Consider the following 18,949-nt stretch of genomic DNA (forward strand, 5'->3'; position numbering starts at 1 on the left):
ATTCTATTTCCCACCGCATCTGTTCTAGTTGGACGTGACACACGTATTTGACTCTGTTTCCCAGCATACCCTGCGGTTGTGCCTCCTCCCTCAGCTCTCTACGCCTTCCCTCCCACTCCACTGGGCCGCGAGGAAGTCGCAAGATGGCTGATGTCGCTTGGAAGTAATGTTCCCCTCTGCAACATGAAGCCGTGAGTGTGGAAGAAAGCGAGGGAGGCACCATCGGGCTTTTATTTTTATTTTGTTTTATTTACTTTTCTTTTATTTCGTCAAACATCCATCTCATTCCGCGTCGTGTCCGCCCCGGACTTGTCTTCGGGAGTTGACGCGTCAAATCACGCCGGGGACACTGCCAGCAGCTAACAGCTAGCCACACAGTTAGCAAATGTTAGTGCAGCTAGCCAGCCAGGCAGGGACATAGCTTGTTAGTTTGTTTTGATTGATATTCGGAAAACCCGCGAGCTAGCGAGCTATCAGTGCAAATGTGCGGAATTCTGCCTGTCAAATTGTTAAGCTGTCACACAAATTAAGGATTTTTGCAAGCTGCTCGACTCAACATAATGTCCGCGAACTGGCCATCCAGCCTGTGAGTTGCTAACGTTAACTAATGCGCAGTATTGCATCCGTTTCATGTGCACAAATCGACAGGAAATTTTATTTTATTGGCATTTTTCACCTAAATCCACCTCCTTGCTGCATATCCGTTATTTGCTGCCAACGACTTGTTTGGAGCCGGTTATGTTAAAGCCAAATTATGGGAGCAAGAAATGTGTTGAACTTTTTCTGGTTGTAGGTAGCTACACTGGCCTTGCTGGCATCTCACCAAAAATCCACAGGGATGGACACTAAACTGAGCACCCACGCACAAAACTGAGAAATAGTCATTTCTATAGTACAACGACGATCGCTGACATCCGTTTACACTAGTGCACGGTGGATCATTTCCCGTGTCCGGGTGACACACGTTCTGCAGGGTTAACTAAAGTACAGTTAGTCACCTCATCGGAGACCAGTTAGCTTGCCTAAAGTGCACAGCTAGCTACGGTCTCGCCCCACATCACGTTACAACCACGGCGTACAGAACGTATTCAGAGCCCGCTCCCGGCCAGACGCACAGGCTCAACAACACCGTCATGGGAGTGCAGGGTTTTCAAGAGTATTTAGAGAAGCGGTGTCCCGGCGCCGCAGTCCCGGTGGACCTCCTAAAGCTTGCCCGCACCGCGGCCCGCCAGCCCCCTCACCACCACCACCATCCACACCACCACCACCCACATCACCCCGGGCCCATGCCTCCCCCGCCGCCCCCGCCTGCCAGGATCCTAATCGACGCGGACTCCGGCCTGCAACGCCTCTACGGCGGCTACCAGACGGACTGGGTGTGCGGGGGAGAGTGGAACGCCATGCTGGGCTACCTGGCCGCCCTGTCGCAGGCCTGTCTGTACCAGGGCGGCCTGGAGCTGGTCGTGGTTTTCAACGGCACGCTGGGGAAGGAGCGCTGGCCCGAGTGGGCGCGGCGAGCTCAGGGCCAGCGACAGACCGCGCAGCTGATAGTCAACCACGTCGGCAGCAAGGCCACCCCGCCTCCCCGGGCATGGTTCCTGCCCCCGGCCTGCCTCAGCCACTGCGTCCGGCTGGCCATGTTTCGCTTCCGAGTGCGGGTGAGCAATGAGTGATGGTGGCTGTGTCGAGTTGTTTTACGGCGGTCATACTGTGGATTTAACCACTTGCCCTTTTCTCTCTGCACGCCCGTTTAGCGGCTTGCATCATGCAGCGCCCTTTTAGCTCCTTGCAGCTGGGGAGCAAGTGCAGCCAGTAAAATGAGTCGATCTGTAATGGTGGTGTTTAATAGTAATAAAAAAAGTGGACTGATTTGCATTTGCTGTTTTTAGCCTGCAGAGTATAGCCGTCTCTCTGTGTAATTCCCTCATTGAGGACGATGAGCTGGTCTAGTGGGAGGAGGAAAGTATCCAGTGCACATATGAAGCAGCAGCTCCTCGCTAAACCAGTATGTGCATTTGCACCATGACCCAGTCTAGCCAGCCCGTATATTACACAACATGAACTCATTGAACCTTTTACACATCGGACAACTGCACAGTGGATACGCCTGTAGGTCCCCTTTGTCTGCCATGGCTACATGTGCAATGATTTATTTGATGCATTTCACGTAGTTGGTATTGAGGATATTAAAAAAAAAATGTTTTGCACAGTTGTTGGCACAATTACAGTAAGTGGGTTTGCTAAAAAATACACATGGCTAATAACATTATGTACAAAGCCTGCCATAACAGCTTCAAAACTGCTGATTGCCTTTTGTGGTTCAATACTTTCAACTTCACTTAGCTCTCTTTGCTCTTCATGTACCTGCCTATCTGCTTAGACGGTAGCATTAAGAAACACTGCCATAGTGAGCTGTGAGAGGATAGAGGGTAGAAAATCCCACTCACATTACAGGACAATACATTCTAATCCCTGTGTGTGTATGGCATCATTACTCACTGTTCCCGTGTGTACGTTCTTGTTTTTTCTGGCCGTATTCTGAGAAACAGTCCTATTTCTGCAACTTTGATTATCTCACCCCTGCATGAATTAAACCTTCACTTGAGTCATTAGTACTATGCAGCCTTCTAATCCGTAGCTCTACATGTACTGCATGTCTATATAGTCTATTTTGGAGTTATAGCTAATATATTGTGCTGGTTGTTGAAACTGATTACGAGTTATTGGTTTGTTTTATTATTGGTCACATAAGAAATAGTAATCTATTTAAACAAGTCGGGAAACCGTTTCCTCATAATCTGCCTCATATATTCATTTTTCATTCTGTTCAGTTTTGCTTATCAGCTCAATTAATAGAAACCTAGTGTTTAAATAATTAAACATTGTAATTATGTAGTTTTCGCACTGAAAACTGAAGTTGTTTAATAAGATTACCATACCGATTCCAGCATGAAGCTCTCCTGCGTGCTCTGTCTGGTGTTACTGACCACATCTCATACCAATTAGGTGGTGCATGAGTGTGCTCTTTAGCTATAGTGTTACCTAAGGTTCAGGTATGTGCATCATCGCCAGTGATTTGGAACTAATTGCTGCACAAACTTTCCACAGATGTGTTTTTTCAAGGGCTGTCGAGCTTTAGTATTGTTTTGGTAGAGAAAGTGTTGGCTCAACTGTCCGTCGGTGTATATTGCAGAGTTCTAGTTGATCAGTTTCACAGATGCTAGTCCGTCTTTGGCAAATGTCTACTCTGTTAAGGATTCTCTTTATGGTCTAAGTTCTAGAGAAGGTACTTCTTCACATTACTTGTTTGGTCAAACCAGAAGTCCAAAATGCATTACTATTCAGCCAAGTTGGGGGAGCTCAAGATCTTCTCAATTGGACATTTTTGTTCAAACAATTACTTAAAAGACTCATCCAAATAGTTGCAGATACATTTTCTGTTAAACCTATAAGTCAATGAAATCAATCTCAAATTCTAACAGTTGTCCAGCATTTCTCAAAATATGACAAAATCAAACCATGCTAATCCTGAAAGGATATAAACTGTGTCTAACTCCATTTTGAGTCTTTGGTTTTCTATGACACAGCCGCCTTAGTTTGTCCACTCTGCCTCCACAGGTTGTACAGACTTTGGAGGACCACCACCAAGAAGTGCTGTCTCTCTACCGGGACTTTGGATTTGCCGGCCTGATTGCTCAGGATTCCGAGTTTGCCCTCTGCAACGTGCCCGCCTACTTCTCATCGCACGCGCTCAAACTTAGCTGGAACGGCAAGAACCTGACCACACACCAGTACCTGCTGTCTGAGGCCGCCAGGCAGCTCGGGCTTAAGACACAGCACCTGCCCTGCTTCGCTGCTCTGCTGGGTGAGGAGCGCACACACACACACACACACACACAGACAACACAAATACACAAAAACCAAACGTTTATGCTACGTTTAGCTCTCTGAAATACACACAGCTACTTGCAAGCTGTGTTTTTGGCACCACTCTTTTTGTTTGTCCATGTTTGTTGACACAACAAACATTGAAAGGAGTTTCTGTCTCCCAGGAAATCATATTCTGCCTGATGAGGACCTGGCTGCCTTCCACTGGAGTCTGCTGGGACCAGAACACCCACTAGCCTCTCTCAAGGTGCCGTATTGTTAAGTCCAAAGTCCTCTGTTTACTTACTTACTTGTGAGAATGTCGGCTCCAAGAATCACAAACTTCTGTATAATTAGCTTTGCTTTACCTCGACATGTGTTACAAGTAAATTGTCATTTTTGAGAGAAGCCATACTGTCTTTTCAAATCAAATATTTTCAATGGTTTAGGGACATAATGCTTTCCCACTTATAGACAACATTGCTGCATGTTTAACAATAAAAGTAAACTTTTAATATTTATATGCATTTAAAATTGATATAAAATGGATGCCATAAATTTGGCAGTTTGATAGAACATAACATAATAAGTTAAAAAGTCAAATAGCATCCTCTGCGCTGATCTTCACAAAGTATTTCAATTTCAAGCTTTGGCCATTTCTTCTATAATTCACCAATTATGAGTAATGACTTGCATCCTCTGAGGCCAATTTCTTTTTTCTACGAAGACCTGGCAAATTAATGAATTTAACTCTGCTATGAACTCGACTAAAGACACTCGTATGCGGTTTGTTAACCGACCAGCTCGTCTGAAGTGAAGGCCTTTTCTGGGCGTTATCTCTCCAATTTTTAAAATGTAGCTGCTGGAGAACATTTTGATAACCAAATTTAACTCATTATGGAGAACTAAATATTATTCTCAATATTATCAAGGGTTTGTCTTAAATGTTTACTTTTAATGATGAATTAAAAAAATAGCACACATGCCATCTGTACTGTATTCATTTTTGTGGTTGGAACCGTCCTTAACAGACCATCAACCTGACCGTTGCCCCTGAGCAATCAAACAAGTGGGTCCAATGGTTTCGCACCAAACAATTTACTTCCACTTCCATATGTTTAACTCCGGTGTAATTGAAGAGCCTTCCAGTAACACGGCAGTAAAAGAAGTTTTTTTAAGCTCTTTATTTGCTTCCACTGAATACAATAAGTAACAGAATATCGTCACGCGGCTCTGACAGTGTCAGTCCACACCCAAACAGGTAAGTGTGGATTAAAGCCTTTCTACTGTTCCTTCTTAGGTGCGAGCTCACCAGTTGGTGCTGCCGCCCTGTGAGGTGGTGATCAAGGCCGTCTCAGAGTACGTCTCCTCCATCAAAGATCTCGGCAACCTTGACACCATCGCCAGAGATGTCTTCAAACAATCACAGGTGGGCGCCTTTGTCAATGATGTTCAACACTTTATCGGGTTCAGTTTGACAACTGAAATAGGTTGAGTTGTTTCATTTCTGAGCGTACACTCCAGCGTGATCCTGATGGTTAAATGGGTCATTATTGTTGACACAAGACCCTGAGTCAGCATGCGCACTTCCTCACACATCAGTGTGGAACCATCGCATTGCTCAGCACTTACTGGATTATCCAGTTTCAGTTCATCGAGGCTGCAACGTTGCTTTCCAGAATGTTTGGATTGAGCAAGTAGGGTTGGAGTTCAGTAGCATTTGATCAAATCCTTATCCCCGTTGAGTCTTTATTGGCTAATTTTACTTGATGGCACAATTAGTTAATTCGTCTAATAGTTTATCAACAAAAAATGAACTGAAATGTAGATTGTTGATTTAGTTGAGATAAAAGCAGCAAAGCATTTCAAAAGTGAATATCTGATGCTTTTTTTTTGTCATTTGTCAGTCAACATAATGCTTTCTGTCCTCCGGTTCTAGTCTCGTATGGAGGACAAAGTGGAGCGATTCAAGAAAGCTGTGGATTATTTCTCAGCTGCCTCCAAACCTCGCTCCCCCAACATGGGACCCTCTTCGTTTATCTGTGAGTAGTAGAGCGATCTAGAAAAAATAACTTTCAATCATTATGTATTCATTATTGCCTCAGTAAATATGTCTTTATGAGAAGAAAATGGGAATTTGCATAGTTGTTTTTTTCTGCTTAGTGCCTGGCTTTGGATTTGGGGGACCCCCTGGCCACATGGGACCTATGCAGCCTGGAAAGAATCAGGTAGATTCCTTAGCCCAGTAATCATTTGTTCCTCTTTGAGGTGTGTGTAATTTGTTGTCTGGCCTCCACATGAATGCACATGTAGCAGAAAGGATTACGTTTTGTTCCCCGTTGAAATCCCTTTGTGGCATGTGCTCATTTAGAGGAGTAAAAATGACAGAGGAGGAGGGTGTAAATCCTCCCACATGCCTCGATTAGATGCATCTGGTTGGATCTGAAATAAAATAGGACAGTATTAGTTCATCTCCCCCTCCCTTTCCCTTGCGCTCGCGTTTCTCTTTTTTTTAAATCCTTTTTTTCTTCTTTTCCTTTCTGTCCAATCACAGTTCCCTCCTCCCCAGGTTCTGGGATTAAAGCCACCTTATCAAAATGCTCCATATGGACCTGGCTCCACCCCTCTGTTCCAGAACCCACCGCCACAATCCCAAGACTGCAATGATTCAATGACGAGCAAAATGGGCTTCTCTGATTGGTCGGCTCCGTATGATTCCACCCAGGGGGGAAATCGATTACCCAATCATCATCACACCACCACCCAGTCTGTTCCTTCTCCGTCTCCTTCATCGTCATCAGATGGAGATGAGCCCAACGACAGCAACGCAAAGTAAGATACACAGACTTCCCCCAGAAATTAGCCTAAAAGTCCAAATAGGAACACTTGGGATTAGTGTGGCACGTTATTGGGTGCCTTATGCTCCTGCTAATTTCCTTTTGCGGCATATGTCAAAACAAGGTTAGCATCGAGCTAACTTATTTCATCAGCTCAAAAGTTTTTTGAGGAAATGCTTCCTCTGGTTGTTGTATAAACACATGATGAATACCAGACCAGTTTGATGAAACGATACCATAAACCCTTCTCTGTCAGCCATTTGACGGACAAGGCCTCTCGGTGGGATGATCCTGCTGGAAGGGTGGTCTTGGCCTCTGGAGATGGTTCCCAAGGCAACGGGAGCGGATCACACATTCCGTCACTGCTGTCTATGGCGACGCGCAGTCACATGGACATAACCACACCCCCTCTGCCTCAGGTGTGTGTATGTTTGTGTGTGGGCATGTAGAAGAGGTTTCAAAACCAAATGACACAGTTGTAAGTTGTAATTTTTTGTCACCATGTTTCCTGTTTTTTTAGGTCAGTGCTGAGGTTCTTCGAGTAGCTGAGCACAGACACCGAAGAGGACTAATGTATCCCCAGATTTACCACATTTTGACCAAGGTTTGCTTCACTTACATGTCAATTATTTAGCATTTGGGATTTGTCTTTGGAATATATTTGGTCTGTGCAAGGCCTCTAAGTCATCTTGTCTAGTTAAAGAATTGTTCCAAAAAATGAAAATGGTGTTCATGTATCAATGTCGTCAGAGCCACCCGGTAATCTCTCCTTCCTTCACCTTCTGAACCCTGCAGGGAGAGATGAAGATGCCAGTTTGTATAGAGGACGAGTGTAACTCTGAGCTGCCTCCTGCCTCTATGCTGTTCCGTGCCGGCAGACAGTATGCCTACGGGGTCCTCTTCAGCTTGGCTGAAACGCACCGCCGCCTGGAGAGGCTCGCTCTCCGCAAGAGGGCTCCCCTGGAAGGTAGGTCATAAGAGTAGATGGATGAGGGCAATAAGGAGGACATGTTTTTTTTTATTATATACATATTCACATTAATTGAGTGGTGGAAAATATTCAAATACAGTGACTCAAGCACTGGTTCATTTAGAAAAGCTACTTGAGTGAAAACATTTGAAATTGTGCATAAACTTAAGCAGTCTGCAGCTTGTTGGAACAGCTAAATGTAAGTTCTCTCTTAAATTAGGGTGCAAGTCCAGACTAAATTATACTTTTTCAATATTCGGAATGTAGTTTACTGAGGCAGTTAACCAGCTTAAAGATGTTCCAGTTTTTGACAATTTAGTCTTGGCTTCATGAGATCGGGGAGAAAGAGGTTAGATGAATGTTTATTTTTCTTTTAAACGGCAGAACATTATTCGACCCAAATGTTGCATCCAAGGTTGTGGTAAGGCGCACCTCCAAGATTTGTGCAATGTCTTTGGGGTTTGCAAAAACCCTGAAGCACTCAAAAAAATAACACAAGAAAACAGTCAGTTCTTTACAGTTCTTTCTTTAGAATGAAACCGCTACTACTTATATTTTGGTACATTGATACACAGCCAACTGCTCTCTGACCTCTAGCAGCTTTGGATGAGTTATAAGCGATGTGATTAGAATAATATCACAACGCTAATACATCTGTGTGCTTCGACGCCTGGTACTGAATCGTTGTCTCTAATCGATTGCGTCGTTAAATCGGTTGCCTCGGTTGCCTCGGTCCTTTGAAACCAAATTGTGTAAATGCGTTAACTCGCCACCGCGTTTGCAGTTCCTCCAGTGATCGTCAAGGAGTGGAGCAGCGGTAAAGCCAAGTCGGCCCTGACTCCCGAGCTGGTGCCGGCCCTGTGTTTCCGGGAGTGGACCTGCCCCAACCTGCGGCGGCTGTGGTTGGGTCGTGCCAGCGAGGATCGCTCCAGGAGAACCAGGGCTTTCCTGGCCTGCCTACGCTCCGACTGCCCGGCCCTCCTCAACCCAGCGCAGGTCCCACAGCATCTGCTGCTCATGTGCTGTGTGCTCAGGTATGATGGTGCTCTGCGCCTCTGCTGGCAGTGGTTTAGTGTGTGATGTCAGTGGTTACATTTGACGTGACTCATTTCTTATGGCGTTGATCAATCTGCCCTTTCCTCCATTGATAGAAAATGGACTGTTGTATTATGTCATTGGGCACAATTCTTACCGAAAGCCTTTAAAGGTAATGGCAGTATACAGAGTGTTATTTCCATCAATATCATTGTAGACATGTACTCTGTTTATCTTCTCTCTCAGGTATATGATGCAGTGGCCTGGAGGAAGGATCCTGCAGAGACATGAGCTGGATGCCTTTCTGGCTCAGGCTGTTTCCAGCCAACTTTATGAACCCGATCAGCTACAGGAGCTCAAAGTGAGATCCCACTGCACACTTCCTCATTGTTGGACAAACATTGTTATCGTTTGTGTTAACAGAACCTACCTGCTCGTGTCAGTCAAAAGTCAGATGAGACAAACCCTGAAACGTGGTGCAAGCAAAGCTGGTAGAATATACTGATCTTCCTGCACCCCTACAGACCAATTTAAGGGATTTCGGTGTCTACATACGGGATTTTATTGTCTTCAATACATAAACACCTGCATATTTTCTACCACTTGTTTTTAAACCGCCTCCATGCTTTAAAAATGTATAAATATTTTAACTGAATTTGCTGTTAGGTGGAAAAGGTGGATTCCCGCGGCGTGCAGCTGGCTTCTCTTTTCATGGCCGGCGTAGACACAGCGCTGTTCATCAATGACGTGTGTGGCCAGCCGTTGCCTTGGGAACACTGCTGCCCCTGGGGCTTCTTTGACGGCAAATTGTTTCAGAGCAAACTGTCCCGGGCCGCTCGCGACCGGTCCGCCCTGCTTGACATGTGCGAGGGTCAGGTATGTGTTATCCCGTGGCGAGGATGTGATGGATGTCTGTTATAAGCGAATGGAATTTAGTTCATTTGTCCCAGAACATATTTCATGGTCCTCCTTTCAACATGCTGCTTTGAGCTAAACTGTAATTTATTCCTATCCTCTACTGGTAACAGTGGAGGGAAAATATCAGTGGTTCTCAACTCTTTTGTCATGTTTCCCCTGGTTGCAGGTTTGTTATCAGCTCCAAACTTCTGACATTATCTGAGGTCAAATAATCAGAATACAGATACAGAATAACAGAAGAACAGAATAATCATAAGCAGAACTTATTGATATGAATGTAGATTTATAAGAATAAATGAGCCGTTCTCATCTGGTTTTATATATTAATGATCTGATCTGATCAGTCTGATCCTGAGCACACAGCCGATAGGTATGTGGTTTGTTTACATGCCGTAACAGAAGTGAATTTTTAACAGATTGCGTGGACAGAGTGTCTGATGTAATGTGATGTTCAGACATTTAGATACATTTAGTACATGATATCGCACACAAAAACAACAGCTAGCCATACAATTTTATTATTTTCCGTGGGCTACGTTGTCAAAATGTTTTAAATATAAAGTTGAAACTACTGGAAGAATGAAACTCCTGAAACAAGCGTAACAAGAGCCTGTGGAGAGGAGGCGGCACATCACTCGGTCCATTCCGTGGGTACACGGTGGTTTTGCAGAGTGACGCCTCTATAATCCCATTAATTATCGCAGTGGCCGACAGCACAAAGGAAAAACTAATGCCGAGGTGGATGAATTGCAGGAGAGTTGAGTGAAGAGAGGGATGCCGTTTGTTCCGGCTCAGGATGTTTCTGCTGTTCAGTTTCCCTGATCAGACGCACAAAGGCTGTTCAGATGGATTCACATGAATAACTCTTGGGCTCAGTCGCAGTTGTCTCTCTGCCGTGCAGGAAGAGCTGGTGTCTAAGGTGGAGAAGATGCGTCAGGCAATCCTCGAGGGCATCAACCTGTCCCGCCCTCCTCCCCCTCCTCCTCTTCCACCTCCCGCCTTCCTTCCGCCAGCCATGGTGCCCCCTTTCTACCCCATGCCTCCCCTGTACCCTCCTCGCCCAATGGGCATGCCTCATCACCATCACCCACATCATCCACATCACCCTGCCCAACACAGACCCAGAGCCTTCCCAGGTACAGAGATGATTTTTTTTCTCTCTACACATCGTTTTTAAAGCATGCTTTAACCTTTCAAGTCAATGTACACATTTTGCTTTGTCCTAGTTTAAAACTACACTCCAGTTCTAACAACATTTGAGTGTTTATTGTGCGAACGCTAAGTGGAAAGTGAAAATATTTAGTATGAGCTCTGTGAAGAGTATGCTGTTGAATTACAGTATCGTTCCACAATGTAAAGCATAAAGGAATTGAAGGTTCTGTTATGCAATATTTCAACTAATTATTGATGGTGAAGAAAAGCTCAAACACCCAATAAAATATAATGATTTAATGGGGTGTGACATGTCCAGAAGACAAAGTGCTTAACACAAGGCATAGAAGACAAACTTAAAAAGAAACTGATAAAAAGATAAATCTATACATACTGTGTACTACTAAAAGTTGTTTACCTTATCATTGAAATATCTCTTTTGATATATCAAATATGAAGAAATCAATTTATTCTTATTTGTCAATTTCCAACAACACTAGCATACAGTGTATCCAGTTAGCACATATTCCTGAATTGCGACACAGCACTGGTTTCTTATTCTAGATTGGGTATACTGACTTGTTTTTTTTGTTCAGGCCTTCAGTCAATCCCCCCTCAGGGAGGGAAACTGGAGATAGCTGGAATGGTGGTCGGCCAGTGGGCGGGAAACAAACCAGTCCGTGGACGAGGAGGTTTCAACATGCAGGTGGTGTCTGTCGGAGCAGGGAGAGGGTGAGTAACGCCACGATTCTTTCATCAAAACGGCTAGCGAAGGACAATTGAGTTATTGCAGAGCTATTTTCGTTCCGCCGAGTGTGTGTCCTGTTTTTACAATCAGAAAAACAAATGTACAAAGTTGGAAAGCCATTGTCATCTTCGTCTGTGCACAGGTTCCGGTCCAATTTTTTCCTTTCACGGGTCAGAGTTGGTTGCGGCTGGTGTGTCGGTCAGCCAAAATAATTAAATAAAAAATACATACGTTCTTTTTTCAAGGATAATAATTTAGTAAACTGCAGAATTTCCCAAAACTGCTGCCTCTTTTGAAGATGAACCCTGAGATAGCCTTTATGAGATGCATGGATTACAGTTATATCTCCAGCATTGGGCGGGTAATACAAATTAAGAATATGATTTATATCAGATCAATATAATAAACATAAATTAAATATTGTAATGCTTATAACTAAGCTAGTTAGTCACTACTTTACCGTAACAGTTACCGTAAGCATTTTATTTAATCAATAGTGAGATGTAAATTGTTAAAGAAAACATGATACATTAACTTTTCTTTTTTTTAATAATAAAAAGCAACACAGCCAGCCACTAATTACACTTAGCTATCAAAAAAATCCAGTTTGCCTTTTTGTAAATTGATTTACAGTTGTTGAGAAGATGAAAATGATGATTTTAAGATGATCAGTGTTTTTCACTCACTTATATAAATATTACTGTAGCAGAGAAAGAATGTTTGCTTAAATAATCAGATCCTAAATGTTCTCTTTTGAATAGTCGTTCATAACAAAGAGGAATCGCTGTTGCTTCAGAGAGTGAATGTGCTTTTACAAAGTTCCCCAACGTTAAATAGAAGTGAACTGACTGCATGGATTTACTTTGCTGCTAATTCTGTGTGGAGTCTGTCTGAAACGCCGGAGAGCAGACCACCAATAATTTGTTGTGCTCCACATCTGATCGGAACCTCTGTCTGTTCCTTCATCACAGGAGGGGCAAAGAGATTCCAGCTAAAGTAAGGCCAGTGAAAAAGGCACCTACCAACAGATCACAGGTAGCTAACATTCATACAAAGCTCTTATATCTTTGCACATTTGCAAACATGGATAGTGATCACCGCTATAATTTCCCTCCTTTTTCTAACACATTCCCAATTGCCGTGTTGCATTTAGGTGTTCTTTTTTGTTTGTTTTTGTTTTATTGCTTAAATCTTAGTTGTGTAGTTTATCATCACATCCAACTTCAGGTTGGAATTCAAACACAAAGCCAGTCCACATCAAATCGTATCTTTTTGTGTGTCGATAGTTTTGAGTTGACAGAGTCCGAGTAGGAGTCAGTCCACACAGATCCGCCTTAATACAAACAGAAAGAGAGGAGTTAGTTTATTGTACTGCAAGCAGCTGACCCTGACACCTCTGTCTTCACGGAACTTCCCATAATTCAACACATCATGTTACACAGAATATAAATTATGAAAGGTCGTTGAAGATGTGTGCAAGTAGGAACCTAGCATAACTCTGGGTTTTTGTAAATCCTGTCCCACTGCTGTTTTGTTACAATTCTGTCCACCTGTCTTCCTTCAGACGTCGCCACCCCCCCCATCCAGCAGTCCCCCAATTCCCTCAGAGGAGGCGGCCTCCATGCCGGAGGTTACAACCCAGCAGCTGAACGGCGGCTCAGCGGCCCCCGACATCGGCCAGCCCTTGGATCTGGCCGCCCTGGCCCAGCCAATCCCGTGTGCCTTAGCCAGCAGAGACATCCAATCAGAGGGGGTGGAGGTGGAGACCCCCTGTTGCCTTGACGACTGTCCGTCAGACGGAGTGCTACAGAAGGAGGAGTGATGGGAGCCTCCCCCGGGATGCGCTGCTCTGAGAGAGTCCTCTGTGTTTGACTGCCTTTCCCTGTTTTTGTAGCCCCGCCTGCGAGCTGTGCACGTCATCACCTGGAGCAGGAGGCAAGGTGAGGCTCCTCCTCGCGCTCCCTGCTGCTCCAAGTGATTAAGCAGCTAGCTGTTACTTCCTTTTTAGTTTTCTTATGTGGTTTTACATTGTTTTATGAAGAGAGGTTTATCTCCATGAGTCTGTAAGCACCCGCGCACCCTCCTCAACTCTTCCTTGGCCCCCCGCACTCAAGAGTAAAATAAGCTTGGAGCCCCACCCGCATTACAACCCAAAACTTAAAAGAGCCCCCCCAAACATCCCATCATAAGTAAGGGTATCTGTCAAGGTAAAACGTCTTATTTTGTGTTATTAATGGTCCCATTGTTTGAATCTCGGCACATAGATGTTAAGCTAGCGGCTTCGGTGACAGATGTGGTCTCCACTGTCGGCCGGGTTGCCATGGTTGGTAGCTGTGTGTTGATGCGGTCCGTTGCCATAGCCGTCTCGTGTGAGGTTTGTCTTACATGGATTCAGAGTGATGTTCCAAGTTTGAGTCTGGTTAGCGCGAGGAAGATTTCAACAAAGTGATATACCATTATTTTGTGCAGTGACCCTAATCCCCCCCAGCCTCTGTAGTCCAGTATCACTGCTAAACACATTTACTAGTAAAATACGCCTTTATTGATTAATTGGTTATTTATCACAGGAGCACTTCTGCACCAACATGCTATTAGTGTGCGATCTTATTTTGACCAATGTAGCGTAGCCTAGAGTTTAGCTGTAAACCCATGCATTTATGCACCTTAAGCCCTAAATTATGCAAGATTATTACCCTGCTCCTCCGAAAAAAAGTAAATTATATTATCCCCCCCCCCTCCCTGTTGTCCCTTTTCCCAAAGCTTTGATTGTATTGCCCCAACAGAAGCACTTAATGTTGTATTTAAATATAATGAATTTGAACTGGCCCCTACATACAGATGCATCGACAGTCTGAGAGGGGAGTCCCCTGCGCCCGAGTAAATCATTATGACATGTAGAACTACATTTAACGGTAGAGATCTATTTGAGAGACGTCAGAATGTGAACTGAGTGGTTTCAGACAAAGATGCACTTTGTTTAAAAAAAAAAAACGTACATGTTAAACCACACTGGACAGTCTTCTACCAGGTGATAGAGAAATAGAAAACACTCTTGAAGCACCTTCTGGAGTTAAGGCCAAATAATACTCCCCAGCAAAAGATGGAAATGAATGGGGAGAATTTCTGCTGCCAGGCAGACCCCCCCCCCCCCCCCCCAGACTGGCCTCACTCGTTCAGTCATGACCGTTGCAAAGAAGCTTAAAGGACCCTTGATTCTCCACACCAAGAACTCTGGGCAATCTTTTTTGCGTTTCTAATGTTATTTCCAAAGTCTATTTTTAAAAAAGGCTCGCCGATTTGAGGCAGCCAGCGATATAAAAGGGGGTGTGGCGAGTACGCCTCAGATCACCCCCGCCCCACTCACGAGTGGTGATTTGAGTAACGGTTGTCGTGACGACAGCCCAACGCCACGAGCCGCTGCCCCGCAGAGCTCTGGCGTGTCACTTTAGACCAGCAGGAAGCACTTCCCTGCCCTGAAGTCCCTCCGCCGAACGGAGGCGGAGGCTTCACAGGTCACATGTCACATGACGGGAGAGAAAGAGAGAGAGAGAGAGAGGGGGAGGCCTCATGGCGGACCCAAGTGTGCCGCTCACAATCTGAGACACTCTAAGGTAATTAATGTTTTATTATAGCACTTATGTTTGTAGAGAATGAGATGTGTCCCCCAACAGTAGGTTTCATCTGACTACGGAAATACAACTTTCCAATAGCCGGCAGCACAACCGCAGACATAGAAGCAGCGGACTGACAGACGCTGCCTTTGAGTCTCTATATGCCTTCTACGGGAGGATGAAATAAGCGCACCATGTTAAAAGGAAACAAAGGCAAGTCAACAAAGAAGCACCTTATTTTCTTACTATGTTGATGACTTGTGCTCTATCGAGTGCCACAAAATTGACATGGAAAAAAAAAAAGAAAAGCTCTAACGAAATGCCGCTTTGAAGGAAAGAAGCGTGACTATATAGATATGCGAGTATTGGTGTAGTCGCGTCGGACATCCCCTCGATTCTGAACTCAAACCATGACAGTCGACCCCGCCCTGAGCGTAGGCCTACGCTCGCCATCACGGGGCCGCGCCGCGCCGCCGTCTCTTGCACCCACACCAAGCGAAAACCAGAGGTCTGGACTGACTTGTTAGCCGTTATCGGTAGGGATTAAGCATACCAGTGCTGTAGGTGTTCGTAGGTTAAGAGTAGGCAACAGCGTCAGGCCTAACAGGATACAGACACAATGACTAGGCTAGAGAATATAGCTCCACTGGCCAAGATACGAAGTCTAGAATTACTAGGAGTCATATACTTAACTGCTTTCAACTTTTGACATTAGTACAAATATGTGTATCGCAACAGTACATTGTTAGAAGATGTCTTCTCCGTGGCGAGCCGGAGTGTGATCTGGGATACGATGCCCTCTCGATTCGCTCGCCAGATAACCTTTACAAATACACTCATACAAGACACACACACACACACACACACACAACACGTATTCAGTTGCATTTGTTACCACCAGCATTCTCTCTGCTTTTGTGCTGAAGTGATTTTGTGCAGTTCCAGTTCCCAGTGGAGTGGTCGTCGGTTCACCAGAGATCATTTTTGGTAACACATTCTACTGATTCCCCCGCAATCCCTCTAAAAACACCCCACATATTCAAGTTTTCATGGATTTAAAATACACGTTAAAAGATGAAAGGTAGGCACAGAAACACACAGCGCACACACAAGACATTAACACATGGCTCTCACACACACACAGATACATAGATGTTAAACCCTGAGTTACACGGTAGCTAGTACGGAAGAAAAAAAAATTCAACACAATACATGATGTAATGTCCCTCTCTCGTCCTTGTCTGTTTTAGTTTTGATAGATATTTGATCAGTGATTTTTACGCTTGTTCTCCTTCCCCCTGCTATGACACTTTTTCTCCACCCTCCCTCCTCCAAATGTCCATTCCCGTCTTTTGATCCCCATAATCGTACTCCTAGAATACATGCATTCACACACTCACACACACACACACATTCACCACGCCCAGTGATTCCTATTAAAACAGTCCCGTACACATTCACAGGTTAACCCTCCCGTCACTTAGTGTATTTTAGTTCTTCACGCTCCCTCTCTGCCTCTCCTTTTAGCCCTTCTAGGACCGTTTCTATTGGCCGTTTTTTCTCTTTCTCTTTGGGCTGCCCCGCCCCTTAATCAACCCAACTAACAGTAAAGATTATATTAACGTTGATAATCAGTTTCTGTATGTATCTAGCCAGAGTCTGGAAAAAAATCTGAAGAAAAAAAAAATCAAAACGGTTTTATTCAATTGTGCAAATGTGTTTTTCTTACTATTTTTAATGTTATTACATAATCTAATCCTTCTACCATTGCTTCAGTTAGTACTGAAATACGCTTAGCCAACCTAGAGATTTGAACTGTAATGATCGCGATTTTCCTTACCTGTATTTTATATGGCATCTTTAAACCACCATTTATTATGTACGTAGGTAAATATTGCCCGTTCGAAGTGAAAATTGTTGTCTGCACTATGTTACGGTTTTCATAATATCCCTGAAGACAATTTCACGGTCGACTCATTATCAATCTGAGCTGAACTCGGCGCCCTTGCACACAGCGGCAAAAACATCTCTTGTAAACACCTGAGAACCAAAGTACCCCTCGCGTCTACCCCCAATAAAGCCCCCAGGAATCCCCCTCCCCATATATATATATATAAAATGGCCTTGCCGCATGTGTGATTTATCCGACAAAGGTGAGGTTTCTTGTATTTTTAAGTGGGGAGACAGACGAACAGGGAAATAAGGGAGCGCGTTTGTGTTGACTGAGTGAGCGAGTAGGCAGATTTGTGACGTGTGACCAAGTGTTTAGGCATTGTGGGTAGATTCCCCAGCTCCTGCTCACATTCGGTGGTACCTTCCTTCCGGGCTGAATTCAGTCCGCGTGAACCACTGCACGCGCTCAGATCGACACTTAACGCACGTGAAGGGGCTTTTGCTGCACTCTTTGAGTAATTGTTGTGATCTCTGAAACTGGTCTTTTACGTCCCAGACTGATTGATGGAGCAACTCATTGCTTCTTCATCCGTGGGCATGGAGGCTGCTCGAGGTGGATGAATAATCCTCAAAACACAAATCTGAGATTAGTTGACGTCCTGACAGATGTCACAGTGCAAGCAAGAAATAATTCACTTGGACAATTAACTGATTTTAGCAGTACAGTACTTGAAGATCTGAGAGAATTTGTCAACTAACAAATTATTCAATAGAAAGTAAAACAACCACAAAATCAAAAACATGACTTCTGGAAATGTTGATTGGCATTTGTTTAGTCAACATATTATAATCTTATCGCTTTTAGCGGTATTTTACGATTCATAAAAATGTATTTCCAGTTTCTTGTCTTGTTTAAATCTCAGCTGAAGTGTCTTGAGGAACAGTTCAACTTCTCTCTGACTAATGAAATGATAAGTTACAATAAAAGCCTCCTGCCTCACTTCCTACGCATTGGGACTGCCTCTCAGGAGCTCGACAATGCTAAAGAGACCCAAAAGTCCCAGAATAGAAGTGTCCTTTGTTGGGTTGTGGAAGTCAAACAGTATTATTGTCTGTCATACAGAATGTGGAAAGGAGTCATCAGTTGTCTTGTACCTGGTCTGATAGATTTGCAGGATTTTCACAGCATTTAGTCAAATTTGAATAAAAGTCCCTGTTCTGTCTGTCTTTCTCTGCACTGCCACCCGCCCCCTCAACAGCCCCACAAACTCCAGTATAATACCCCTCTCCCCCCTTCCTCCCTCCCAACCCTCCAATGGCCAAGTCCCAGTAAGGGGCTCCAGTTGATTGCTATGGGCTTTGTCTTGTTATGTTGGTCAACCGCTCAGCCACAAGTGTACTGATTCACATAATTCAGTACCTAGGGCCATCCTGAACTACCCGTGCAGCAAAAAGGGTTCAAATTGATCCATAATACTATTGTTATAGAACTATTATCATTATTGCTTTTATAATTATGGTTGGTATAATTCGTCATCATTGTTAGCATTATGGAAGCACCGGACTGTTTGTGGAAAGACAAGAGAAAAAAAGCCTTTTTGTTTTTGTTTTTAATTTGTCTGGCTGTTGGTGGTCTGATCTCACAGAGGGAGGGGAGGAATGGTTCAGAAAGAGACAAAGATGGCAGTCATGTTTGTACTGGTTGGGAAATGACTTACAGTGCTGAAATAAAATTTATTCTTTTAGTAAAAAAAGTATTTCTTGTGTCTGGTGTCTTGATTTCTTTTACACATACGTATCTGTATTTATAAATATGTAAATACAAAATATATATTCATATACATAAATTAATAAACCCATTATTTGAATGACAGCTGGACTTGGTCCGACTCGGCCCCCCTCGGTTCTCGGTCCGCCA

General features: G+C 44.1%; 1 protein-coding gene across 1 annotated transcript; it reads left to right on the forward strand.

Moving 5' to 3' along the window:
* The first annotated feature begins 3 nt into the window (after positions 1–3).
* Positions 4–18,785, forward strand: fam120c (family with sequence similarity 120 member C). The gene is made up of 17 exons (XM_040193562.2): positions 4–1,658; positions 3,619–3,865; positions 4,053–4,135; positions 5,168–5,296; positions 5,807–5,909; positions 6,031–6,095; positions 6,422–6,699; positions 6,961–7,123; positions 7,225–7,308; positions 7,500–7,671; positions 8,459–8,708; positions 8,956–9,070; positions 9,376–9,585; positions 10,529–10,763; positions 11,376–11,511; positions 12,499–12,562; positions 13,092–18,785. The coding sequence occupies exons 1-17, from the start codon at positions 1,134–1,136 to the stop codon at positions 13,347–13,349; spliced, it is 3,117 nt and encodes a 1,038-aa protein (XP_040049496.2). The 5' UTR covers positions 4–1,133; the 3' UTR covers positions 13,350–18,785.
* The last annotated feature ends 164 nt before the right edge of the window (positions 18,786–18,949 follow it).

The sequence above is a fragment of the Gasterosteus aculeatus genome, chromosome 2 (genome assembly GCF_964276395.1).
Source record: "Gasterosteus aculeatus chromosome 2, fGasAcu3.hap1.1, whole genome shotgun sequence".
Taxonomy (NCBI): Eukaryota; Metazoa; Chordata; class Actinopteri; order Perciformes; family Gasterosteidae; genus Gasterosteus; species Gasterosteus aculeatus.

Coding starts and splice junctions, on each gene's coding strand:
- fam120c (XM_040193562.2), top strand. CDS start 1,134: ATGGGAGTGCAGGGTTTTCAAGAGTATTTAGAGAAGCGGTGTCCCGGC. Junction 7,309..7,499: donor TTTACCACATTTTGACCAAG/GTTTGCTTCACT, acceptor TGAACCCTGCAG/GGAGAGATGAAGATGCCAGT. Junction 9,586..10,528: donor TTGACATGTGCGAGGGTCAG/GTATGTGTTATC, acceptor TCTGCCGTGCAG/GAAGAGCTGGTGTCTAAGGT.